Source organism: Lacerta agilis, chromosome 17, assembly GCF_009819535.1.
Source record: "Lacerta agilis isolate rLacAgi1 chromosome 17, rLacAgi1.pri, whole genome shotgun sequence".
In the NCBI taxonomy this organism is placed as follows: Eukaryota; Metazoa; Chordata; class Lepidosauria; order Squamata; family Lacertidae; genus Lacerta; species Lacerta agilis.
Genome location: NC_046328.1, coordinates 29,731,750 through 29,758,682, shown reverse-complemented (window position 1 = coordinate 29,758,682; position 26,933 = coordinate 29,731,750). Strand labels below are relative to the sequence as shown.

The window sequence follows — 26,933 nt, the reverse complement described above, 5'->3', positions numbered from 1 at the left end:
GCCTCCACTTCCGTCCCTTACCCCTGACTCACGTTTTATACTGTAAGCTCCTCAGGGCAGAGACCTGTCTTCCTGTACTCCATAAAGAACCAGAAGCATGGCTTGCACACTTTAGATTATATTGAGAATTAAAAAACTGGTTGGGTGTGCAGTCAATGAATAAGACACCAACAAAATTTGACTTCTTTATTAAAAACACTTGTAATATCAAAAATAAATTCTGCTAAGAAAGCAACTCCAGCCCCAACCCAATCCAAGCCCAAGCATTTCCCTATCCCCAAAGAGGGTGAACTGTCTCACTCACTGCTTAAAGCTCATTTACATTTAGGCTGTAATTCCACAACAATTTTCATGGGAGTTCTATTGAACTCAGTGGGACTTACTTCTGAGTAGACATACACAGGATTGCAGCTTAACGCACATAAATCCCCAACTCTAACATGCTCCCTGAGTTAATTTCCCCCCAAAATAAACCTACCTGAGGACCCTTTCCCTGTCATACTGATTTCTAATTTCCCTGCCTCATCATTTATTTCCAGCTGATACCTGATCTCCAGCTGATATCTGACTTCTGGCTGATTTACCCATTTTCTGATTTTCAGTTGATTTCCCTGCATTGATTCCCTGCTGATTCTCTTCCCTTATAGGGGGTATACAATGTAAAAAAAAGCAACATCACCATCCCTTTAGCAAACCTGTAGATAGCTGCACTGCTAAGATATATCTTTAAAAGATACACACACACACACACACACACACACAACCATGCCCCTAGAATAAAAACACCTGCAGGAAGGCAGCTACGCCTTTCCAAAATCCTGCTCCTGCTCGCAGCACCAGCTGCAGAAAAGGCCCCCTCCCTTCAGAGCTTATCTACACCCATTTCAAATGCTCCAGTACATTCCAGGGTACTCTCATACTGCTTTAACAGGCATGCCTCCCGCAAAGGATCTTGGGAAGTGTAGTGCATAAAGTGTTCTAAGAGCTGATAAGCGAAACCTAATAAACCACAGTTCCCAGGATTCTGTGGGGGAAGCCACAACTAAGAGAATGCTTTAGACCAAGCATAGGCAAACTCGGCCCTCCAGATGTTTTGGGACTACAAATCCCATCATCCCTAGCTAACAGGACCAGTGGTCAGGGATGACGGGAATTGTATTCCCAAAACATCTGGAGAGCCGAGTTTGCCTGTGCCTGCTTTAGATGGAGGGTACAGATGTGACCTTGTTCTGGTCAAGCAGCAAGGGGAGAGCGAGGCAGAAGGCAGCGCCATTCTCTGCCAACTGGGCAACTAGAAAACTTTGGCAAGCTAGCAAGCAAACGAAAAGAAATATTGAAATGTAAACATCAGTCTCTGTAAAGCAAGGCTGGTGGGGCAGCATTTACACGTTGCCTTCTGGGGGCCAGTGGTGAATGGGGAGGGGCTGTAAAAAAGTGGTTGGAGTGACAGTTGTGGCTCATAGCTTTGTCCACAGCGGTGGCTGGTGCCCATTGGGACTGGGGAGGTGGAAGGCAAAGGAGCCCAACAGTGAAGCCAGAACCAATGTCACAGCTTGAACCCACCATTCTAGTTTTGTCACATCCTCGTCTTCCTCCCTGCTGATTTCCACAAGAGGCAACACTGAGGCTACACAGGCGGAAGGTGATAGGCAGGCCTGTTCCCTGGACTGGCTGTAAGTACGAAGGCAGGCAGGTAGGTGAGGGCAAGCTGATGTTGCCCCATTTGCCCTAATTCGTAGCTAGGCTGTGTTCCAGGCACATGCCTCTCCATCCTCCACCCAGGCCAGCAAAATGCACTATCACCGTGGAGCCATAATCCCTGGGGAAAAGGGCTGAGAGAAGGGCCAGGGAGGGATGCCACCTGGGGAGCAGGTGGGCCCAACAGAGATGTCCAGAGGGTCGCATTTGGCCCCCAGGACCAAGGTACCCCCCTACTCCTCCTGTAAAGCAAGGGTGGCCAACTGGTGGCCCTCCAGATTTTGCTGGACTCCAACTCCCATCATCCCTTGCAGTTAATTGGCTGTGCTGAGGCTGATGGGAGTTAAGCAACATATGGAGGCATGTGCTAGAGCGCTCCAGCTCTGGTGGCCAAGCAGCTGTAGCTGTTCCTCACTTGCGCCAACAGAATGAGCGGCTGCTTAGGAGTTTCAGAAGCAGCCGCTCTGGGTCAGACTGATGACCCAAAGAGTCCAACATCCTTCCCCCCCCCACCCCCAACAACGCCTGCTGGCCAGATTCCTCCAGGACGCAAGCGCAGGAGCAGGGGCACCAAGGCAAGAGCTTCTAAACTGCAGGATGTTGAAAGGAGTGCTTCCAGGCCCAGGGGTCAGAGCGAGGCTGAGCCCTGAACCTGTTTCCAGGCAGGGAGTGGAGTGGGCCACCCTCCGCCCTCACTTCCTCGAACATTCCCGGTGTTTGCTGAGCGGCTGAACGTAGGGAGAGTCCCAGTCCCGGATAAACACTTTCTCCAGCTGCTGGCGCAGGGTTTGTCCCGGGGTTCCTGCAGAGGCGTCACTCTGGTTGACGACCAGACCCACGCCTGCAGTGCGGGTGAAGTAATCTTCAGACCAGTTGGAGGTACCTGGCAAAGAGGGAAACACACACACAAACAAATGCACAGCAGATTAGGGATTTCCTGTGTGTTTGGGTGGCTGAAAAATCCAAAGGGGAGGAAGAAGGTGAGGAGGTGGCTTTGGGGACATTCATGGGCTGGATCAAGTTTACTTTGGCTGACTGACATCCAATGTCCTTTTAAAATGTGTTAGGGAGAGGGGGATCATTGGGTTGTTTGTGTTTTTGTTTTTATTATGTATTTTGTGATTTATGCTGTGATTTTATGTTGTAACCACCCTGAGACCTGCAGGTATAGGGCGGTATACAAATTTAATAAACAACAATAATAGTAATGATTGGAGACCCTTGGGAAGAATTATCTAATAAATCTAATTCATAATAACAGTGGACATTGGGGTCCACAGGTCTGAGCTTCCACAGCCTTGAGGTACAGCAACAGTTTGCCACCAGAAGCACATTTAAACTCTCTGACAAGGAAGGGGACCTTCTAAAACTGCCCCTTTGACTTCCTCCTACTCAGGGAAGCAGAGAAGGGCAAAAGACAGGCAAGGATGGGGGTCCAGAGAGGCAGAACAGCAGAGCAACCCACCAAGCAACCCGGTGTATGCCACAGAAGGAGGGTCAAACTTCACATTATGCCAAACGCATCTTTGCATTTCAAGGTGCTAAGGTGAGATTCTCCATCCCCTCTCTGCCCCCAAAGCAAAATAGATACAGTGGTACCTCGGTTCTCAAACATAATCCGTTCCGGAAGACAGTTTGAGTTCCGAAACGTTCAAAAACCGAGGTGCAAAGGGCGGTCTGCAAATTTCATTGAGAAAATTGAGAAACGCGCAGTGGAAGCCGTTCAACTTCCGAGGCACGTTCGAAAACGGAAGCATTTACTCCTGGGTTTTTGCCGTTCAGTTTCCAAAATGTTCATCAACGGAGACGTTCGAAAACCAAGGTACCACTGTACTAGCTTAGAATCATCACAGTTGGAAGGGACTTCAGAGGACATCTAAGCGGAAGCCCTGGCTGCCCCATCACGGAACTGTTAGGGACAGAGCCATAAAACGCAAGCAAGGTCTACGTACCAATGTAGGCGATTCTGTCGGTCACCATGTACTTGTTGTGATTGACGTGCGCATAAGGGATCGGTGGCTGCTCTCCCTCCGAGGGAATGACAAAGAGTTTCTGAAAGGAGAAAAAAGCTGCCTATTACTACCACTAGTGGGAGACGCCTCCTCTGATTCTGCACCCTCCCTAGAGCCAAAGGTAAGGCCTGTTAGCTTCTTTGCAAACTGGCCTGATTGGGTAGGTACTGTCTGGTGCATGGCAGGTGCGGGGAACCTTTCGAGCATCTAGATGCTACAACGCCCTTCAATTCCAGCAAACAAGGCCAATTTGCCAGGAATGATGGGAGTTGTAGTTCAGCAGCATCCGGGGGGCCAAAGTTTCCTCACACCTAGTGTAGAGGTTATAGCAGGCTTCCTCAACCTCGGCCATCCAGATGTTTTGAGACTACAATTTCCATCATCCCTGACCACTGGTTCTGCGAGCTAGGGATCATGGGAGTTGTAGGCCAAAAACGTCTGGAGGGCCGAGGTTGAGGAAGCCTGGGTTAGAGTGTTGGGCTAAGCCCAAGAGGCTTGAGCTGAAACCTTCACTTCTTAAGTTCTACGTTCCTATAATTCTGGCACTCCAGATTCTGAATTGGATTCCTGCGGCTTTCTGAACCTGACTTAACACCATTAACAGAGTGAAGAAGAAGAAGAAGAAGAAGAAGAAGAAGAAGAAGAAGAAGAAGAAGAAGAAGAAGAAGAGTTTGGATTTGATATCCCGCTTTTCACTACCCGAAGGAGTCTCAAAGCGGCTCACATTCTCCTTTCCCTTCCTCCCCCACAACAAACACTCTGTGAGGTGAGTGGGGCTGAGAGACTTCAGAGAAGTGTGACCAGCCCAAGGTCACCCAGCAGCTGCGTGTGAAGGAGCGGAGAGGCGAACCCGGTTCACCAGATTACGAGTCTACCACTCTTAACCACTACACTTTTACTTCCATCTGGATGTCGCTACAGGACTTCATATACAAAATCGGCCAGGCACAAGAATAGTTTTTTCCCTTGTGCCATTAAATTGTTAAATTCGTAGTTGTATAGCTTAAGGGGAGGTAAAATATGGGTGGGGTTTCTTTGCTTCTTTGTATTGTGAGAGGAACAGTGTCTGTATGTTTACATTGCAATGTAGCCGAAACAAATTCCAAGTATGTTGGAAAATGTACTTGGCCAATAATAAATTATTCCGATTCCTACACCACACTGGCTCTCAGAGTGGAGCCCATTTGCGGTGTAGCAGTTAGAACAGAATTTCCACAAACTTGGGGCTGCAGCTGTTGCTGGACAACAACTCCCACTATCTCTAGCTAGCAGGACCAGTGGTCAGGGATGATGGGAACTGTAGTCGAAAAACAGCTGGAAACCCAGCTGTTTGGGAAACGCTGGGTTAGAGCTTCAGACTAGGACCTTCCCCAGGGCTCCTCCAAGCAACCTTTTTATTGCACACTAGTTCTCACAGCGGCCGACCAGATGCCTGTAGGAAGCCCAAAAGCAAGATCTCAGCCCAACAGCAACTCTCCCCCCTTGCAGTTCCCAGCCACTGTCATTTGCAAGCTTGCCGGCTCTGACAGCGGAGGTAGCACCTAAGGGCGCCAAACAGCTTGCATCCAAGCAATCATGTCTGCTTGTTCTCTCTGGTTACGAGACTCACCACTTCAATGGGGCAACGCAGTGGTTCGTAGCTGAGGACTCTGAGCGATTCCAGGAAGATGAACATGGCGGGATGTGAGTGTTTCCAGCAGCTGATGAGGAGACGCACCTTCACCCTTCTATCGCAGGCCGCAGTGCGCAGCGCATCATCAATGACCGGCCAGAACCTGGGAGTGCCGGGCCAAGCGCAACAGCATTATTATACAGGGAACAGGGATTTCTTTAGTCCCCGAAAACCTAAAGCTGTTGGTGTTCCTACAAAACAGCGAAGGCTGCTTACAAACCATACATTGAAAGCCCATGATCCCCCCCCCAGAGTATCAGGAACTGTAGTTTACCCCACACAGAACTACAATTCTCAGCACCCTTAACAATCTACAGTTCCCAGGATTCTTGGGGGACAGAGAATGGGCTTTGAATGTATGATGTGTGAACACAGTCCTAACGGGCCATTTGCCATCAACATCTGAATTCCAGAGCAGATATGTTGTTGTTGTTCAGTCGTTCAGTCATGTCCGACTCTTCGTGACCCCATGGACCAGAGCACGCCAGGCATGCCTATCCTTCACTGCCTCTCGCAGTTTGGCCAAACTCATGTTAGTAGCTTCGAGAACACTGTCCAACCATCTCATCCTCTGCCGTCCCCTTCTCCTTGTGCCCTCCATCTTTCCCAACATCAGGGTCTTTTCTAGGGAGTCTTCTCTTCTCATGAGGTGGCCAAAGTACTGGAGCCTCAACTTCAGGATCTGTCCTTCTAGTGAGCACTCAGGGCTGATTTCTTTAAGAATGGATAGGTTTGATCTTTTTGCAGTCCATGGGACTCTCAAGAGTCTCCTCCAGCACCATAATTCAAGAGCAGATATATGCCACTCTAAAGCTTGTGTCCAGGGCAAGTTCCACTCAGGGTAGACCCATTGAAGTGAATAGGTATGGCCAACTTTAGCTTTAGGAAAACAGGAAGATGCCTTATAAGGGGTGAGAACAAACTGGTCCATCTAGCTCATTATTGTCTACACCAGTGTTTTTCAACCACTGTTCCGCGGCACACTAGTGTGCCGTGAGATGTTGCCTGGTGTGCCGTGGGAAAAACGTCCCGGCCGTTGTTGTTGCCTTCCTTCAGCCAATCAGGGTCAGCCCGCGTTTGTACACAGAGCCGAAAACAGACACCCGCCTTGCCCCAGCAGCGCCGAGGCTGCATTGCACGGCCCTGGACGCGGCAGCCGGGCCGGCCGCCTCAAAAGCGCCTCCCTCCCTCCTTCGCCCTCCCGCCGGCCAATCGTCAGGCCAATCGTCGGAGTTCCCTGTCTCCTCGGCTGTCGGCGTGGCCCTGAAGGGGTCCTGCGCGCTGCGCGCCGCGCGCCCCTTGTCGCGAGTGGGGTTCCGAGGCCAATGTAGGTGCGCACATCTTAGAAGTGGGAGGGGGGTGGAAAGAGCGGGCCGGAGATGAGGAGGAGGGAGCCGGCGGTGGGCGTGGGTGGGGGCTTGGAAATGGCGCGCGCGAGGCGGAGGCCGGGGGGGGGGGGAGATAGAGAGAGGATTCAGTACCAAATTGGATGCAAAACCGCATCTATAACCTCTCAAGGGAAACGTTTCCCAAAGTGCAGTCATCTCCAACCTACATAAATTAAGAATTATTTTGCTGTTTGGAGGAAATAACAAGCCTGGCTCCTTTCAGCTGGGTGAGAGCACTTTGCTAATAAATGATGAATAATTAGGATGTGTAGGTTTCCTTTTGCATTTATTTTGCACTTGCTGGTTCAACCTCTTTGAACTTCCCAAAGCACAAGATCATCACAAAAAAGGGAATCACCACATTGGCTGGGCTCTCAAGTGTGGCATGGCAGTTAATTATATCATGTCAGGATGTTCAGGAGCTTCTCCACTCATGTCTTTGTCACAAAAAGTCACTCAGGTACAAGACTAGAGTCCCTCAGACCTTACTTGGGGCTGGACTATATTTTGAAAAAAATATGAACAAATTCCTATGTCCCACAAATAACCCAGAGATGCATTTTAAATAAAAGGACAGGTTCCAATTCTGTAAAAACACGCTGATTCCTGGACCATCCACGGGCAGCATTTAGAAGGTGATTGGGCCACATCCGACCCCCGGGTCTTAGTTTGGGGACCCCTGCTCTTAAGTCCAAGAATTATAAAATACTTTCTTTGTGTTTATTTGATTCCTATTCAAGAGAATTACTTTATATATAGTCAATATAGGCATAGAGTTAAATTTTTTAACATTTTCTAATGGTGGTGTGCCTCGTGATTTTTTTCATGAAACAAGTGTGCCTTTGCCCCAAAAAGGTTGAAAAACACTGGTCTACACTGATTAGCTCTGCAGGTTTTCAGGCAGGGGATGCTCCCAGGCTGCCTGGAGATATTATCAACTGGATAGCTCATTTCGTTACAGAATGGCGCTGATAATGCCAATGATGCTGGTTCAATCCCCATATAGGGCAGCTGCATATTCCTGCATTGCAGGGGGTTGGACTAGATGATCCTCAGGTCCCCTTCCAACTCTACGGTTCTATGAATCTGTGGCATTCTGCATTCAATGCAGATGCTCCACTGCTGAGCTATGGCCCCTTCCCTTTATGCCTTTATCACTTGTTTGGTTCAGATTTTTATGTGCCTTTTCGGTCCCTCTTTGTCCTACCTCTTTGGTTTGCAGAATGTGCACTGGGGCTCATAGTCCATCACAGCAATGTAGACAAAGTCTTTGGCATCCTCGATGGTGCTCAAAATGGCGGTGAGATCAGAGGTTCTGCCTGAGGAGCAGAGGGCCGGTGGAGAGCTCTGGAACCACAAAATCAGAGAGCTTGGAAGGTGGCAAAAGAGGAGGAGAGGGCAAATCAAGGGGGCTGAGCAACGTACAGCACTTGAGGCTATTCAGTTTAGGAAAAATCAAGAGAGGGAAAGCAGAACATGGCAGAAGTGTTAAAATGATACGCGGTGTGAAGAAAATGGACAGGGAGTTGTTCTCGTAATACTCTCACCTGGTGGTGTGGTGTAATGGTTAGAGTTGTCGGACTAGGACCCGGGAGACTTGGGTTCAAATCCAATCCCTCAGCCATGAAGCTCACTGGATTAACTTGGGCCAGTCAGTGCCTCTTGGCCTAACCTTACCTCACAGGGAAATTGTGAGGATAAAACCATGCTCCTTGGTGGAGAGGTAGAGTGTAAATGCAGTAATGAAAGTCATTCTAACCTCTGACCGACTTTTAACTGTAAAAAGAGGCAGTTGGAGAGAGGAGGTATGGAAGTAACTGGCTGGTGTGGAGGACCAGGAAATTTTGCTTGAGGGAAAAAGCCACCTGGAGGTTTGTGTTCGAAACAGAAGCTCTCAAGTCTACGTAAACTGCCAACCGCCACCTCTGAGTGCCCTGTATGTGTGTCAGTTTTCCCACTGAATAAACCCAGTTCAAGTTCATCTTGTCTCTGACGGCTCCAAGGCTAACGTTTCTAGGAAGTTTCAAAGCATTTGGAGATAACTGGTGGCAGAAAAAGAAGAAAGAAATAGAGACACAGCTACTTTGTGGGTGTAGGCCAGTGAGGCTGAGGGACCTGGGATCCCCACCAGGCCGGAATGTAGCCTACCGTGCAAAGGGAAGAGTCACATCTGTCATCCACCCAGTGTGGAAATGCAGCCTGTGGGCTCAAAAATATTCCCCACCCTGCACCAACTTACAGACAGATACAGCTGACCGCCGGTGCCATTCAGCTGCAGCTTCAGGGGATGAGTCAGGCCAGACTCGGCAGCCAGGTCCGCTGGCCACTTGGGTGGGATGGAGGCCCCGTCTTTCCCCAGGATGCGGTATATGGCAAAAATTCGGTGTAGGTCCCTAGCTAGGCAGCTGCAGTTGTACAGCACGGCGCCCAGCTCTTTAACCTGTAAGAAAGAAGGAACAAGGTGAGCAGGGCCTTGGGAGATTAGTCTGACTATCGAGGCCCCGAGGTATGGGGAGACTTGGGCTTAAGGGAAAACATGGCCCCTCTGTCTGGCCCTCAGGGTACACCCCTCACCAGCCCCACGTTGCACCTTGAACATTTCTGATTTTCTCAAGTTGTATCAACCACCTGCACCTGTTTGACAAAAATGCTCTATGAACTGCAGAACCAGCATCAGCACCAGAAATCAGGTGGGGCTCTTCTTTAAATTGCCCCCTCCGTTGAATGATACTCTGAGAAGTACCAAGCAGCTGAATCCAGCGGCCATTTTAATTACCCACAGAGCCTAGGGCTTGCTGATCAGAAGGTTGGCGGTTCGAATCCCCGTGATGGGGTGAGCTCCCGTTGCTCGGTCCCTGCTCCTGCCAACCTAGCAGTTCGAAAGCACGTCAAAGTGCAAGTAGATAAATAGGTACTGCTCCGGCGGGAAGGTAAACAGCGTTTCCATGCGCTGCCCTGGTTTTGCAAGAAGTGGCTTAGTCATGCTGGCCACATGATCCGGAAGCTGTACGCCGGCTCCCTCGGCCAGTAAAGTGAGATGAGCACTGCAACCCCAGAGTCGTCCGTGACTGGAACTAAAGGTCAGGGGTCCCTTTACCTTTTTATGCCCCTGGTGCAGTATTGCTCTGGGGCATTGTAGCAATTTAAAATGTTGTATGATTATAATCATTGTTCTTACATTTCAGTGATTGGTGTACTATATGACACCGCAGTCTCTCAAATTAACAAACAATACAACAAAGAATCAGTAAAACTTAACCTTCACTATGCCCTTTTCAGCACTTGCTAAAATATATTTTCATTTAGGCAAGCCTATCCAGACAGTCAAAACGTTAACTTTCATTTTCTAAATGTTTCTAATGGTTATTATTAACCGTTTTGCACTGGCAATTTTATTCTTTTCTCTTTTTTTGTTAACGGCTTTGAGGTTTTATTATAATCGAGTGGTACAGTATATAAATTTGTGAAATTGATACAATTAAAAAATAAAATCAGAATATGTATATTTCTAATGCCTACGGAGAGGTTTTTTTTTTTTAAGTCTTCTCACCAAGCGCCTGAAGTTCAACAGGGAGAGAGGACCTGCCTGATCTCAGCCAGGAGAGAGTTGCACAGAAATGGGCCCATAGCTTCTGGGGGTCTTGAAGCACCCCCAGCATTGCTCAGGAATGGCGGATGGCTGCCACTGCTAGCAAGAAAGCCTCCCCCCCCCAGGTCCAACGGACAAAAGTGTGGGCCCAACAGAGTGTCTGACCCTGACAATTGTTTTGTGGGTTGTGAGAATCTCCACCCCGTTGACAATCCCCAGATCACACCCTCAGATGCTTCTAATGCACAGCTGTCCCCCTGCCCATGCTCTTGAACCTGTTTCACCCACGACGCCCAGAGGTACCTGAGTGAGGGAGCGCCAGTCCATGTTGGCACTGCCCACAAAGATGTGCTTCCGATCCACCACCCATATCTTGGTGTGCAAAATGCCTCCCGTCAGGTTCTTCATGTCCACATACCGCACATCTGCACCTGCAGGAGGAAGGGGCAAGAATTTAACGCCAACCCACCTTCCATTTCCCCATTGATCCTAATGATGTTAAGAGGCCTTTGTGTCGTCATCGCTTATAATATGGTGTGTCACGTGCATTCAGCTTTTTGTAATCCTTACGACAGCCCTGCGAGGTTGCATTATTGAAACATAGGAATGGTGTGTTACACCATAGCATGACACTGGTCCACCTAACTCAGCAGTGTGTATACCAGGGGTTGGCAAGGTTTACCGGCCATGGGCCGGATCACTCCCACGGAGATCGTCCGTGGGCCGGACTGGAGCAGCGCGACGTCAAAAATCGCATCTGCGGCTGTGCATGTCCACGGTGCCGGAAATCGCTTCTGTGCATGCCCAGACGCTGGAAATCGCGCATGCGCAGAAGCGATTTTCGGTGTCTGGACATGCACAGACGCGATTTCTGGCGCCGCTCAGGGAGTCCCCGCACCACGCTGTGCCAAACCGGTGCAGCGCAGTGCGGGGACTCGCTGAGCAGGTGGCTTGGTTCAGGGGCGGCTCATGGGCTGGTAAAACAGTCTTCGTGGGCCGCTTCCGACCTATGGGCCACATGTTGCTGACCCCTGGTGTATAGTGACCAGCAGCAGCTTACTGGGATTTTAGGCAGGGAGACTCTCCCAGTCACCTCCATACCTGGAGATGCTAGGGATTGAACCTAGGACCTTCTGCATGCAAAGCAGATGCTCTACCACTCAGCCTTTGGAATTATCTCCCCCTGGATTTTCCTCTGCCCCCTTCATTACAACCCCAGTATTACTCCCCTACTGGAGATACAAGGCTGAAGATGAGGGAGAATGGCTCATTTAAGTCTATGTAGCCTGGTGGCAGAGGTGAGATTTGAACGATGGACTACTTTACTTGTAGCTCAGTCCCTATGCTACTCCAGTTACCAAAAGCAAACCCACTGAGCCAATGCCATTACAGACCACATGCATCCTAAGTCTATGTATATTCTGCCACCAAGGGCAGAACTGAGTGTTCAGAATTCAGCAAGCTTCTAGCCTTCATGCTTGTGAATACAGATTCTCTCCCTTTTAGATTTAGCAAAGTGTTAAAATACAGGCCCCATCAGCTTCTTGTGTTCAAGAAATCACCTGGGAGATCAGCCATTAACCAAAGACAAAGGGAAGTCAGTGATTTTTTTCTGGGGGTACTCAAGGATATGAAGTACTGCCCCCCCCAATAAAAGCACTGGAGAAGGTAATAGGCTATCAGGAAGGCCAGAGGGGGGCACTCTGCCAGATGGCCCATGGCAGGAACCTTCCTTACAGCTCTGAATATATACACTATATGCACACATACACACCTAACTCCAACATAAAACATATTCAAAGTACAGTAAGTCCACAATTTACATGGGGGTTCTGGGGATTGCACCGATATAGTATAAAACACTTGGTTCAATGGTGGGTGGGATTGCCAAAGTCCTTTCTCCTGGATGCCTGTCTGCCTTATTTATTGTTGTTGTTTTGTTTATTATTATTATTATTATTATTATTATTATTATTATTATTATTATTATTATTTTGGTCAAGAGCATAAAGCTGAATGTGCACAAGTTAAATGAGCAGAAGTTGCGGGCTTACTGTACATTCTCGCCCTCAAAGAATTCTGGGCACTCTACTTTACTCCTCACAAGAGTTACAATCCCCATTGACCCTTAACAACTTGCCCAGAATTCTTTGAGGAAAAGAGTGTGCCTTAACGGTATAATATCACATACAACGGCCTTCATTGGTTAATAGTTGAATGTTGAAAGGTTTCCAGGTGGTACCAAAAACCCTGCTCTACGTGACACCTTACCATGGCGGGCCAATTCATCTGTGTCGTACTCGGAAAACTGGGGGCTGTTCACAGCGATGCTGAGCTTCACCCCGCGAGAAGGCAAGGCCCGCAGCAACTCAAACACCGCCTTGCCCTGCAAGAACGAAAAGCACAACCAGACGCTTACTATTGCTATGTATGCATGGAACCTAGAGATGCTCACATCTCCATCTCAAATAGATTTGCGGGTTCATTTCTATGTGCGTGAAGCAAAGGGAGTTAATTTGGGAGGCAGAGTTACCTGCAATTTATTTAATTAAGGAAAGTCAGTAAAAGGATGGTGTTAAACACTCATGACAAAGTTGTACGTGCATTTTGTGCTCAAATCAAAGTTGAAAGGGCAGAAGCAAGTGAATCTTCAGGTAAATTTACTGCTAGGAAATAGCCTCAGAGGGTCTGCAGAACCAGATAGATTTTCTGCAGTCATTACACGCCAAGAATTCCTTTTACAGCATTCCAATGTTTTAAGGGGGAAATTTATTCTGCAGCACTGCTTTGCTCTGCTTCCACAGCTGTTTTAGCGGGATGCTCTCGAATGAACAGCAAGCTATCAAAGGGAAACCTTTGCGACCTCTGCTGGTGTGCAGCAAGTTAGCAGGTAAGTGGGCGGGTTTATGCAGATTGCACACCAATGGCCATCGAGCAACCAGGCAGATGGCTGAGAAATTGACAAGGTCGACAGAATCCACTATTTTTGAGATTGAACTGTCCATCAAGAGTCTGCTTAGCTGGACAACAGAAGCAGAAACATTATCAGAGTATATTTTGTGGAATTGGAAACGGTGCTGATTCCGAGGGGGCAGTGAGAGCTTTGCAGCACCCAGGTACCCACGGACAGCTCAAAAGCCATCGGAAAAGGAGACCCGCATAATTTTTCATGGGTTTGTTATCGCTTCTCGGCCTTTTGGCTAAGATCAAGTGTAGTATCTGTTCTTATCAGTTTAATATCTGATATGTCCTCTATTTGAGGACTATATATTAAATGGATTTTTGGAGCTGGGAGATGGAATAGGGGCTTGCTCCGTCCACTCCATGCATCGACCTGGTATTGCAGTACCTCCAGGAACGGTGCACCTCCCTTTGGGGAGAATATTGCTGGTTCAAAAAATAGATGAAAACTTTCACTTCCCAACAAGGTTATGTCTTGAAACAATGGTGTTGTATGTTCCTGCCACAGCCCCTCCCCCCTACATGATGGTCAGGGGTGTGTATCTCTGCCTCCCAAAGGTTTGCACAGCTCTCTATGGCAGCAGTCCTGGCTAGAAGCTCTGCAGGTGAATGGTGCCTCTGGGAGACCCCTCTCTTTGTGGGGTGGGGGGGGGTGGGGGCAGCTCAGAGACCAGGGGCTGCTGCCCAGAGGACTCCCAAGGAGAGGGGAGAGGAGAGGAGGCTGAGGAAACTGTTCACAAGGGAGGGTGTTCAAAAAAAGAGTCAAAACAAAATAAAAAATAAAAAAATTCCTTCCAGTAGCACCTTAGAGACCAACTAAGTTTGTTCTTGGTATGAGCTTTCGTGTGCATGCACACTTCTTCAGATACATGAAAGCTCATACCAAGAACAAACTTAGTTGGTCTCTAAGGTGCTACTGGAAGGATTTTTTTATTTTTTATTTTGTTTTGACTATGGCAGACCAACACAGCTACCTACCTGTAACCAAAAAAAGAGTGAGAGGCTGCCAGCTCTGCAGGCAATGGGTGACAAAACTGGGCTCCTGAGACCCACAGGGGTGGCAAGAAATAATGTACAGTAGTTGGTCAAGGGAACCGTGGACTAAAAAAAAAGTTGAAAACCTCTGCCCTACCTAATTTAGTAAAGATGCATAATTTTCTGTGTAAAAATTGTATGCATCCTTGCAATGTTCTACCTCTCAAGCACTGGCTGCCAAGGACTAACACATGAGGGATAAATTGGATTCACCTTGCTTTTAAAGGCATATCCAGCTAATTCACACAAACGACACAAACTGCATTACTCAAACACACAGTTCTCCAGATTTTACAATGCAGTTTTCCAATCAAGTAATAATGTGCAAAAAGTAATATTCTTGGGGTAAAGGGTGCATAACAATGCATCTATAAGAGAAAAGAACATACAAAATGCACTCTGTTGGGAGAAACTGATTTACAAAAATGTGTGCATTGGGCAAAATTGCACACAGTGAAATGGCGATGGATTTTCATGTGGCTTTTTAAAAAAAAATGCAAACAGATGTGGAAATGTACAGAACTGAAGCTTGGAAAAATGAGAAACAGAAAAACTGGAACCGAGACTGTCCCATCCTAGCGACTGACCTGCTTCGAAGAGGGATCCTCCACGTGAACATCGGAGTCTCGTAGGGTGAAGTAGAAAGCTGCTATCTCCACACTGCTGTTGGCACCACCCAGGAGGTCCATCCAAGCCTGGTAGATGCTTGGATGGTGAGGAGTCAGCATTTCATAATCCAAAGTTGATGGGATGCTCTCCACCAATACCAGGCTAAAGCCAAGAAAAAGAGAAGGGAGCAGGTGAAGGCTAAAGAAATGCAGTGGTGCTGTTTTCTATGTTGGACAGGTTGGCAACGCCACGGATTTTTGGCTTCTTTTCAGAATCTCTTCCATCCCACATGCTGTGCTATGGTGAGAGGGGTGCGGCCTGGGGAAAGTGCCAAGGGTCAGACCGAGAGGCTTGGAGGGCGAGGTTCTGCCCTGGTTCCCCCCACCCCTGGACTACAACACCCCCAGCTGGAAGCCCTTTTTTCAATGTTTCCTTTCTAAATATAGTTTTATTGATTTCTAATACATAACACTCCTTCATGGATCACTGCCTTGTCGTGGCGAAGGGGCTTGAATAACTCAGGGAAGCTAGGAGCTATGCTAGCTAAGATGGACAGGTCATAGTGGAGAGTTTAGACTAAATGTGATCCACCTGGAGGAGGAACCGGCAAGCCACTCCAGTATCCCTGCCAAGAAAACTCCATGGGCAAAGACAACAGGCATATAAAGTTTGGCCAAACTGCGGGAGGCAGTGAAAGATAGGCGTGCCTGGCGTGCTCTGGTCCATGGGGTCACGAAGAGTCGGACATGACTGAACGACTGAACAACAACAACAACAAAATACGTAACAATTACAAAAGAGAGAGAGAGAAGGATACAAAAACAACCTGCCCCCCCCCCCAAAGGACGGATCAATCTAGTTAAGTTTGCCAAAGTCCAGTCTGTGATTTCGGTAGTTGCTGTTCTTCAGGATTATCAGTAAAGTGTTTTATAAAAGGCTGCCATATTTCAAAAAAAATGTCTACAACATTTGTGTTATGCAGTGCATGTAATCTCTTTGTTAATTGTTCTGCAGTGTGTTTTTAATGCTGTACACCGCACCCTGGGATCTTATGATAAAAGGCAGTACCTAAATTGAATTAATAATAATAATAATAGTTGACAGCCCTTACATACACATGTCCCTTACTTGCCTGCACTGACTACTGCACTCTTCCACCTCATTCCACAGTTTCGGGAAGCTGCTCCATTTCCATGCTTTGTATCCCACCAGCCCCAGGAAGGAGCCAGGGTTTCCGTGTTCCCATGCGAACCAGCAGCCAAAGCCCAGGATAAGCAAGAAGAGAAGGAAACAGAGAACAAACCGATACGGGAGACGCTGAGAAGACAAAAGGGGTTGAGAGGAAGAAGGACATTATTTAGTGTCATCTCCAAACTAAGCCCAATGTACATTTTGCTCTAGGAAGCTTAGTTTGGTCAGAATCGAGTATACACATTTAGAGTTGATGCTAAATAAATTACTTTTGGTAAATGAGCCGCCATAGCTGCTGGAGGGCCATGAAAATTTGTCTCCTGGGCTTTTTAGACCTGTCTACTATGCACTGTCAGGACCCAGGTGGCGCTGTGGGTTAAGCCACAGAGCCTAGGGCTTGCTGATCAGAAGGTCGGCAGTTCAAATCCCTGCCACGGGGTGAGCTCCCCTTTGCTCAGTCCCAGCTCCTGCCCACCTAGCAGTTCGAAAGCACGTCAAAGTGCAAGTAGATAAATAGGGACTGCTCCAGTGGGAAGGTAAATGGCGTTTCCGTGCGCTGCTCTGGGTCGCCAGAAGCGGGTTTGTCATGCTGGCCACATGACCCGGAAGCTGTCTGCGGACAAACGCCGGCTCCCTCGGCCTATAGAGCGAGATGAGTGCCGCAACCCCAGAGTCGGACACGACTGGACCTGATGGTCAGGGGTCCCTTTACCTTTACCTTACCTATGCACTATCTGAAACCAAAGGGTGCATGGGTTGCCAGATGTGAAATAAAAATATTGGTATTTTTTCCAGCTCTCCTACCCCACTATCAGCGTTTCAGGCAGGGAATGTCTCCCAGCTCTACATGGAGCTACTGGGGACTGAACACCACCACCACATTTATTTATTGATTGATTGATTCATTCATGCCCCGCCTACTCTGGGCGGCTCCCTACAGAATATTAAAAACACAATAAAACATCAAATATTAAAAACTTCCCTAAATAGGGCTGACTTCAGATGTCTTCTAAAAGTCATGTAGTTGTTTATTTCCTTGACATCTGATGGGAGGGCGTTCCACAGGGCGGGCGCCACTACCGAGAAGGCCCTCTGCCTGGTTCCCTGTAGCATCACTTCTCGCAGTGAGGGAACTGCCAGAAGGCCCTTGGAGCTGGACCTCAGTGTCGAGGCTGAATGATGGGGGTGGAGACACTCCTTCAGATATACAGGGCTGAAGCTCTACCACTAAGTTATTTATGCCCCTTCATTCTGATTTGTTTGCAGAGAGGTTTGATAGTGTGTCAAAGTAATGCCACACATTTCCCACTGCATTTTCACTATTGCTTTCCTTGTTGCCCAAAGTCAGATCTTTTGTGGAAGTGGGTTTGTTGCACAAGCGCTCCAAAACAACTAGAATTGCACAACCAGAATTTGCTGGTAGGTGACTGAATTTCACCCAAAAATAACGAGTCTGGGGTTGCCCTCTGTCACCCCACTGAGAAAGCAACTATCTCATACATTTCAAACTCTGTGTGTTTTTACCTCCATGTTAATTTTTTTATTTAACCAGATTTATATACCACTTAATCATCAAGAAACCCTAAGCGGTTTGCATAAAACAATATGAAATATTCAGAAGAAACTATCAACACAATCAAACTTTAAAAAGAAGTAGACTAAAAATTTACCAAAATATAGATAAAACCTGTAAGTTTTAAAACTAATGTGCAAAACAGCTTCTGGCAACCTTGAAATTATCAGCTGTGGGAGCCTGCGACTGTTCTGCACATTTTTAGATTTTGCTAAAGGCTGCTTTGTAGATGTTTCTAAATCTGTTTCAGTTTTATTTTTAATTGCATTGCCTCACCATTGTGGCAGTTCTTGCCCTGCCTTTGTGTGGAACGGCAGGCTTGTCTTTGTGCGGAATGTTTAGACGTGCCCAAAGAACAATTAAAAGTTTTAAGCAGGCATCAAAAACAATACGACGAAGGTGCTTGCTGACTATCAATCAGCAGGGAGTTCCGGAGAGTAAGCGCTGCCACACTAAAAGGATTGTTTCCTTGCCAGGGCAAAATAAACATTACATGGCACTTGTGAAAGTACCTGTTCCGCAGACTAAAGCAGTTCAGTGGGAATATATGGGGTATGTTGCAGCATCTGGAGGCTAGCCATGCTTTGGGATTCTCTAATATACCTTGGCCCACTTATGGGGGGCTCCTGCCTGTGAGTCGGCCTTCCTCATGGTTGGCGCCTTGGACCTGGCGGCGATTCCTGCCCTGCTCAGCTGCCCAAGGGCAAGCGTCTCGTTTTCTTCCCTGCCTTGTGAGCTGGCCGTTGTCCTCCTCTGCATCTGGGGCCTGGCCTTGGTGCTTCGTGGCTGAGACGTCTCCAGAACCTGTAGCCGGGCCCTCTTGTCTTTCACCACTTCCCACTCGATGTTTGGTTGAGGCAGCTGGCAAGAGAGGAAAAAGCTCATGTTGTGAAAATCGTATCTCGGCTTCACGTGCTGAGATCAGAGTGAGTCTTTTGATAACACACACACGCTGTCCCTCTGAGCAAGCGAGCTACCAAACGTGGAAGTCTTCCATTTTTTCAGACCAAGGGCCGATTTCCTTTCTAAGTAACTTTCCGGAGGCCACATGCCAGTGGTAGGTGGGGCCGGAAGCAGAAGTGGATGGGGCTACAAATGTAAATGTTAACTTTAAATACTCAAGGAGAGCGTGGCGCATAGCCACTGAGAGCCACGGCATGAAGAGAGGGTATGTGTGGCTGGGGAGAGTTCCGAGGGCCTGACAGAGGGGCCTGGAGGGCCGCATCCGGTCCCAAGGTTCTCCACTCAACCTGTAGTTTCACATTTCATCCAAGTGGGAAAACAAGAAGTAACAGGCTGGAAACAAGCCAGGGTATTAAGCCATGGTTGTAAGCTGGTTTAACATTCTTTCCCCCCGGTTTGGACAAAATTGGAAACACAGTTAAATGGAAGGGTTTCTGGTTTGCTTGCTCCTGCGGTACAAGATGCTAACAGTCCCATGTTCAGTACTCAATGGCATCTCCAGGTATGGCTGGGAGAGATTCCCTGCCTGAAATCCTGGAGAGCTGCTGCCGGTCAGTGCAGACAATACTGAGCTAAATGGATCAGTGGTCTCAGTATAAGGCCGCTTCCAATGTCTCTACTGGGATATGAAAGAAGAGGGCAGCTATTTCCTCAGATGGCTCTGCTTAAAAAAAGAAGACCCGTTATTGTTATGCATTCTTTGTTACCTCCTTTGCCCCGTTTTGGGGTGGGGAAGGCTCCTCTTCCTGTGGCACATCCAGTCTCCTCAGCCTGACAAAGGGGGACTGAAAAGGAAAATGGAGGGATGTCTTTTTATGTTCAGTGAGCCCGGCTGTGGCAGCCATCTTGGTTGTCGTCGTCCTCTTACTATTAATGGACTCTGCCTGTGAACCAAATCCTGACTGACAGAAACAAGGCAGCTGACCTTCCGAACGGTACTTTCCCCATTTATTTATTTATTTGAGCAGTGAAGAAGAAGAAGAAGAAGAAGAAGAAGAAGAAGAAGAAGAAGAAGAAGAAGAAGAAGAAGAAGAAGAAGAAGAGTTTGGATTTGATATCCCGCTTTTCACTACCCGAAGGAGTCTCAAAGCGGCTAACATTCTCCTTTCCCTTCCTCCCCCACAACAAACACTCTGTGAGGTGAGTGGGGCTGACAGACTTCAGAGAAGTGTGACTAGCCCAAGGTCACCCAGCAGCTGCATGTGGAGGAGTGCAGACACGAACCCGGTTCCCCAGATTACTAGTCCACCGCTCTTAACCACTACACCAAACTGGCTCCCCCACCCCACCCTGGACTCCAGCTCCCATCATCTCTGACTGTTGCCAATGCTGACTGAGGCTGATGGGAGCTGGAGTCCAACAACAGCTTTGAGGGCCTGACAAAGAGTTCCCGTATCCCTCCGCCTATTATTCTAGCCCTTTCAACACTCCCTGTTTTCACATTGTCACCTGAATCAGCAATCTGACGCTTGCTTACACAGAAGGAAGTCACGCCGGGTTCAAGGAAGGCCGCACCCACACCACACATTCAATTCACACGACTTTCCCCAAAGGCTCCTGGGGACTGCAGCCCATCCCTCAAAGAGCTACAATGCCCAATTGCCTTTAACAAACCACATCTGCCAAGATTATTTGGGGGAAGCGATGTGCTTCAAATAAATGATGCGCCTGTGTGACCTAGGTGGGTTTTGGCGTGTGGCCCTCGGGACGTTGCCTAGAAAGGAAGGCGGCCCTCGGAGCAGAAAATTTCCCCCGCTCCTGCAAAAGATAAGTAAGTATACCTCCCTGTGGTACAGTTAGTTTGGTCCTGAATTTGGAGAGGAGAGAGAAGGGTTTGGATTGTACACCCCCAGCCCTGAGAGTGACCCTGTCTGTGTTGCACAGCTACGGCCAAAGTCCAGCTGCCTCAACTAGCTGAAATAGACTCACCAAGGGGGTGTCTCTTTCCAAAACGGTTTGCCCGCTGTCTTCGGGAGCTTCTGCTTCTTCCGACGATTGCAAAGGACCTCTGGGGGGACTGGGCGATGGGTCCCTGGCTGGCTCAACCCGCTTCCTGTGAGCTCTGATGCTCTCCCTGGGCGAAAGGATGTCAGTGACACGACTTCCTCCAAAGCTTTGCGGTTCCCTTGAAACCTGCGTTTGAGAAACAGTGCAGAGTCGCGTTGAATGGCAGCTAGTGTCTTACAGTAAATTGGGGCACTTCCTCTTAGCAGGGTTTTTTTTGTTTTGTTATTGTACAAAAAGAGGGTTGGTGACTACACACCTAAAGCACATCCTCTCTGCCCCCCAACAATCCTGGGAATAATCCTGGTGCCTTCCGAAATTAAAAAGATGTTTCAAGGAGCCATCAGAACTGAATCACCCTTGAAGTTTTTAATCAGAGAAAAACCATTGTCAACAGTTACTAAAGGTTGGAAACCCCTTATAGACTTTTGGCGTGGAAAAAGAAAATGAACATGATACAGTGTCCGAACAGCTTGGCTCCTGAACAAATCGGCTCCTGAATGCCGCAAACCTAGAAGTAAGTGTTCCGGTTTGCAAACGTTTTTCGGAAGCTGAACATCCAACATAGCTTCCACTTGAGTGCAGGAAGCTCCTGCAGGCAATTGGAAGCCGTGCCTTCGTTTTTGAACCGTTTCAGGAGTCGAACAGACTCCCAGAAGGACAGATTAAGTTCGAGAACCAAGGTACCACTGTACCATAGCTGTCAACCCTCCCTGCTGTTTCTCAATGCTATATAAGGAAATTTCCCGCAAAAAAAGAGAAAGGTTGACAGCTATGACTGTATCTGAGTTTGAGGACTGAAGATAATATTAGTTTATAGAAAGTGGATTTGTTAGGTGTTATATTGGAGTGGCTGTGTTGAATAATTTTCTAGATATAGCTGACAGATGAGGAATCAGAATTTTTCTTTCTTCTTTTCTGTTTGGTCTAAATAGACTAGGGTTTTTTTTAATCCTTGATGAAAAGCTATCTGATATTAACCTTTAAATTCTTTTTCAAACTTTCAAAAAATCTATTAAAAAAAGAAAAGAAAAGATCCAATCACCCTGTCATCACCCAAAAGGGACTTGAGGGAATATTGGTGCTTGGCGGATTGTGCAAGAGAGAGCGCACGTGTGTGCAAAGGCTGTGACCAAAGGGGTGCCTTCCGCAACCGTTACTTGCAATTAGCGCAAGGCAGCTCCCCTGGGAGTTTCCTCTTGCTGCACAGATGTTTTTACAGTCACAAAGAGATAGGAGCTCTCTGCCCGCCTCCTCTGCCCGCCACTCAAAACAGAAAACTTCCTGCCCTTTGAAAGGAACCTGCGTTGCAAGAGCTGCCTTTGCCCAAGTCAGGCCTCTGAGTGATCTAACCCCAGCATTGCTGTCAACGCTGCCATCTGGCTTTCTGGTTTCTCAGATGGAGAGTCTTTCACAGCCCAGCAGCCTGTGATCTTCTGTAAGGAGAGGTGTCACAAATTGCACCTTTTAATCTCCTGCGTGCTCTGCCGCTGACTTATGGGCCTCCCTAATGGAACAGCCGCCAATGATGGGTAAACCTGCAGCCATAAAAAAGTTACTGGACTCCAGCTCCCATCGCCAGTATGGCCAGTGCCCGTTCCAGTTTGTGGGGGCAGGATGGGCTTCAAGCATGATGCCTTTAGTGTGCCCAACCTCTCTGAGATCTCCCCTTCTTCTCCTCACCAAGGCACCAAAGCCCACTTGTCTGCATGGGTGAGTGCATGGTTGGTGGAGGGTGCTGCTGTAAATTCTCATTTGTGTCACTCCTTGCAAGCTCAGAGGCTTTAGAAGACATCTGAAAGCAGCCCTGAATAGGGAAGTTTAATGTTTAATGCTTTGTTATGTTTTTGTATATGCTGGAAGCTGCCCAGTGTGGCTGGGGCAACACAGTCAGATAGGTAGGGTACAAATAAAATAAAATCATCGTCATCGTCATCATCATCATCATCATCATCATCAAGAAGTTCAAGAAGGATACTGACAAGCTGGAACGTGTCCAGAGGAGGGCAACCAAAATGGTCAAAGGCCTGCAAATGATGCCTTATGAGGAACGGCTTAGGGAGCTGGGTATGTTTAGCCTGGAGAAGAGAAGGTTAAGGGGTGATATGATAGCCATGTTCAAATATCTAAAAGGATGTCATATAGAGGAGGGTGAAAGGTAGTTTTCTGCTGCTCCAGAGAAGCGGACACGGGGCAATGGATTCAAACTACAAGAAAGAAGATTCCACCTAAACATTAGGAAGAACTTCCTGACAGTAAGAGCTGTCCGACAGTGGAATTTGCTACCAAGGAGTGTGGTGGAGTCTCCTTCTTTGGAGGTCTGTAAGCAGAGGCTTGACAGCCATCTGTCAGGAATGCTTTGATGGTGTTTCCTGCTTGGCAGGGGTTTGGACTGGATGGCCCTTGTGGTCTCTTCCAACTCTATGATTCTATGATCATCCAAGAGTTTCTTTTAAACTGGAGGTGCCAAGATGAGAAGCAGGAACCTTCAACAGAGCAAAGTCTGTGCTCTGCTACTGAAATGTGGCACCCTTTCAAAAAGTGGTGTTCAAAATCCAGCTATTGATTCAAGATTCACTCCTCCATCAAATATGAAGTTTGAAGGCCAGTATAGGGAACCTGCGGCCTTCCAGATGTTGCCAGGCTCCGGCTTCCATCATTCCCAGCCAATGGTCATATGCTGGTTGAAGGGAGCTGTAGTCCAACAACCTGTGGAGGGCCAGATATTTCCCATTCCTGGTTCAAGCATTTGACAGATTTGTGTGGCACAGAGGCAATATCCTTCAGCACCAGAGGGAGGGAGGCTGACCCCTCAGGAATGTTTCAGGCCCCTTTCCCGAATTCTCAGCTTTTTAAGAGGATCTAGGGGAAATGTTGTTCCTGCCCTGCAAGTATTCTGGCCAAAGAGAGCAAATAGCCTGAAACCACTTAGGAACCTGCCTGGTAATTAGATATAGAGATACAGATATACATATAGATATATTTTTTTAAAAAAATAGATTTACTTTAATTAAAATGTATGAATTTACTATAAAGGCCGTGAAATGAAACAAATTAGACATCTTACATTGACACTTTTGCTGTTTCACCTTGCCTTAGAATTATACACAGACATATACTGAAAATATCATTTTAAGACCATGGCCATTAACAGCAGTCAATTCACACCACACCAAATGATACATATTTATGCATGATTTCAGCTTTTACTGTGGTTGTTATCTTTTAGTTTTTATTTAATTGTCTTGCTAAGTTACCTTGAGACTTTTGGTACAATGCAACCAAGTAACGCTACTAACAACAGCAATAGGATTCCCTATTGCTGCGGGTTCACAAAATCCATCAGCGTTATTGACAGTTTTGGGATGGAGTTGGGAGAAACATTGTCAACTGCACCCAGAAATCTGAGTTTTGCTTCATTAGCAATCTGCAATAATAATTTCTTTGCTGGTAACTAATAATCAGGAGAAGTATTGTTCTAGCCCGGGGATTCCCAAATTGTGTCTGTGAGTCATCTGTGAGCTTCGTTTAGGTGGTTTGTGGTAGGTCTGTGGAATAGTGGTTGAAGAGCAGAAACAGCACATCCATCACATTAAGCATTCATATTGATTTTTAATTGTATTTTTATTGCTTAACATAAGGACATATGAAGAGCATGCTGGATCAAGGCAATGGCTCATCTAGTCCAGCATCCTGTTCTCACAGTGGAAGCCCACAAGCATGGCGTGAGTGCAAGAGCAACTATTCCCACTTGTGATTCCCAGCAACTGGTATTCACAGAGTCATAGAGCTGGAAGGGACCCCAAGGGTCATCTAGTCCAACCCCCTGCAATGCAGGAATCTCAGCTAAAGCATCCCTGACAAATGGCCATCCAACCTCTGCTTAAAAAACCAAGGAAGGAAAGTCCACAATCTCTCATGGAAGTCAGTTCCTGAAGTTTAGTTGGAATCTCCTTTCTTGTAAGTTGAAGACATTGGTTCGAGTCCTACCCTCCGAATCAGGAGAAAACAAGCTTGCTCCATCTTCCATGTGGCAGCCCTTTAGATATCTGAGGATGGCTATTCAGAGGCGTACTAGAACGTCTTTCGTTATATTGCATTTTACTGCGTTACAATTTGCATTCTGGGCTGTTGAAACGGTAATACAGTCGTAGCTTGGAAGTCGAACAGAATCCATTTCAGAAGTCCGTCCGACTTCCAAAACGTTCGGAAACCAAAGCGTGGCTTCTGATTGCCTGCAGGAAGTTCCTGCAGCCAATCGGAAGCTGCAGAAGCCGCACTGGACGTTCAGTTTCCGAAAATCGTTCAAAAACCAGAACACTCACTTCCAGGTTTCGATCTTTTGGGAGCCAGTTTGTTCGGGAGCCAAGGTGTTCAAGATCCAAGGTACGACTGTACAATTAAATACAATATGCAAGAAATAAGCAGCAGCAAGAATACAGTTAGAAATTATGCAGTGATAAACACATGCATAGGCAAATTCGGCCCTCCAGATGTTCTGGGACTACAATTCCCATCATCCCTGACCACTGGTCCTGTTAGCTAGGGATGATGGGAGTTGTAGTCCCAAAATATCTGGAGGGCCGAGTTTGCCTATGCTTTGTCTAGCACAGCACCGCACAACTGCTACAGCAGGCAGGAAAAAAAATAATTCAGTGGTGCGCCGAGACCCTCAGCAATTTCCAAGTGGTCTGTGGTGCGAGAAGCAGTGCAAGTTAGGGAACCACTATTCTAGATTTCTTCACTGCTGGAAAGGCAGGTTGTTCCCACTGAGGAGCTGTCCAGCTGGTACAGGAAGCAGCTTGGCACTCGGACTGATTGATCCATTGGTCCATCTAGCTGCCTAACTCTGGCAGTGCAAGGGGCTTCCCCAGCCCTGGAACCTGACTCCCTTTCAATGGATATGCTGGGATCCAGGGGCGTAGCAAGGGGGCGTAGGGGGCAGACCGCCCCATCTTCCATAATGGAGAGGGTGACAAATTATCAACAAACAAGTTCATAAAAAACTTTTTAAAAAAATGCCTGCTCCAAAGTTCTTATTTTACTATACTAGGGATTACCGGTATATAGCTATATATGAAATTTCATGCATATCGGTTAATATCTTGACCCTCCTCCACCAAAATAGCTGTTTACTTGGCTGTTTTCCTATGTCGTGAAGGCTGACATTTCACTTCAGTGGAACACTTACTGTTCCCAACCCTAACCCTGTGGAAAGCCATCTAATTAGACTTTAATTTGATTTTGAGCTGTTTTTAGGAGGTAATTTAATTATTGTTTGATTTTATACCAATGTTATGTATCTGATGTTAGCCACCCTGAGCCCGACTTCGGCCGGCGAGCGTGGAATATAAAAAAAAGTTTTTATTATTATTACTTGTTATTGTTCCTTTGTAAGAAAATATGAAATAACGTAGAGCCATTTTGGGGGGGGGGATCAATGGGGGGGGGGTGACAAGAAATTTTCCGCACCGGGTACCACCTGACCTTCCTATGCCTCTGCTGGGATCTGGGCCTGGTAGACTTCCCTGCACGCTCTGAGCATGCACCCCGCCCTGCAAACTTTACCCCGCCTCACCTGTTCTCCAACTTTCTCCGGTTGCAAGCGACTCGACCTTCTCACTGGGGGGTCCCTGGACCTGCCCGGTGTGGGTTCTTTCCTCCTCATGTCGTGTCAGGTAGGAGAAGGAAGAGATCTTCAGCTAGTAGAAAGGATCTCCCACCGCCACCAGCCCCCTCCGAAGATTACCACCGCCGGGTGCCCTGTCCGAAAACGCAAGCAATCTGTCAGGAAGGCTCCGACTCACAGAGACGTTAACAATTCAAAAAGAAGCCCACTGGATGGATTTGAAATGACAGGAGGCAGCAATTGGTTGGCGGGTTGTTTACATATGCAGGCTTCGCTTCTGACAGCTGACTCCTAGTGGCCGCTGTGGAAATGAGAGAAAGAGGAACATCAGCTGGTGCAACAGCAGGAAGGCGAGCAGTCAAGGACACAAAAACAAAGCAGAAGACCTTTTTGTATCTGTTTTCCCCACCTAGGCGAAGGACGTTTGATTGGCCTTCTAAGCCTTCTGGTGCCACCAGGTGTAGGGCTTTGCCTTTGGCAAAGATGTTCAGGGCAGAGCAAGCTTATCATGGATGACCATGCTTTGAAGCGAATTAATACACACAGTGAAAAATCATCCATTAGGGAAAATGAGACACTGCCCCAACAGCTTCAGTCTGCCCTCAGCCA

At 47.5% G+C, this 26,933-nt stretch overlaps 1 protein-coding gene and 1 non-coding gene across 4 annotated transcripts; one reads left to right on the top strand and one right to left on the bottom strand.

Moving 5' to 3' along the window:
• Positions 1-1,175: 1,175 nt before the first annotated feature.
• Positions 1,176-26,430, bottom strand: LOC117061951 (phospholipase D3-like). 3 transcript variants are annotated; one of them, XM_033174960.1, is made up of 13 exons: positions 26,274-26,430; positions 20,621-20,824; positions 19,399-19,593; positions 18,332-18,589; positions 16,097-16,281; positions 14,943-15,126; positions 12,631-12,745; positions 10,663-10,790; positions 9,010-9,210; positions 7,978-8,117; positions 5,320-5,485; positions 3,651-3,750; positions 1,176-2,581 (listed from the first exon to the last, which is right to left on the bottom strand). In XM_033174960.1, the coding sequence occupies exons 1-13, from the start codon at positions 26,361-26,363 to the stop codon at positions 2,391-2,393; spliced, it is 2,157 nt and encodes a 718-aa protein (XP_033030851.1). In that variant the 5' UTR covers positions 26,364-26,430; the 3' UTR covers positions 1,176-2,390. The 3 variants fall into 3 exon arrangements, with proteins under 3 accessions (XP_033030851.1, XP_033030852.1, XP_033030853.1); XM_033174961.1 differs by having other exon boundaries at positions 19,399-19,476; positions 26,274-26,428; XM_033174962.1 differs by lacking the exon at positions 19,399-19,593 and having other exon boundaries at positions 26,274-26,427.
• Positions 13,540-13,730, top strand: LOC117039330. The gene has a single exon (XR_004425751.1). It is a non-coding gene; the product is annotated as a U2 spliceosomal RNA (small nuclear RNA).
• Positions 26,431-26,933: the final 503 nt, after the last annotated feature.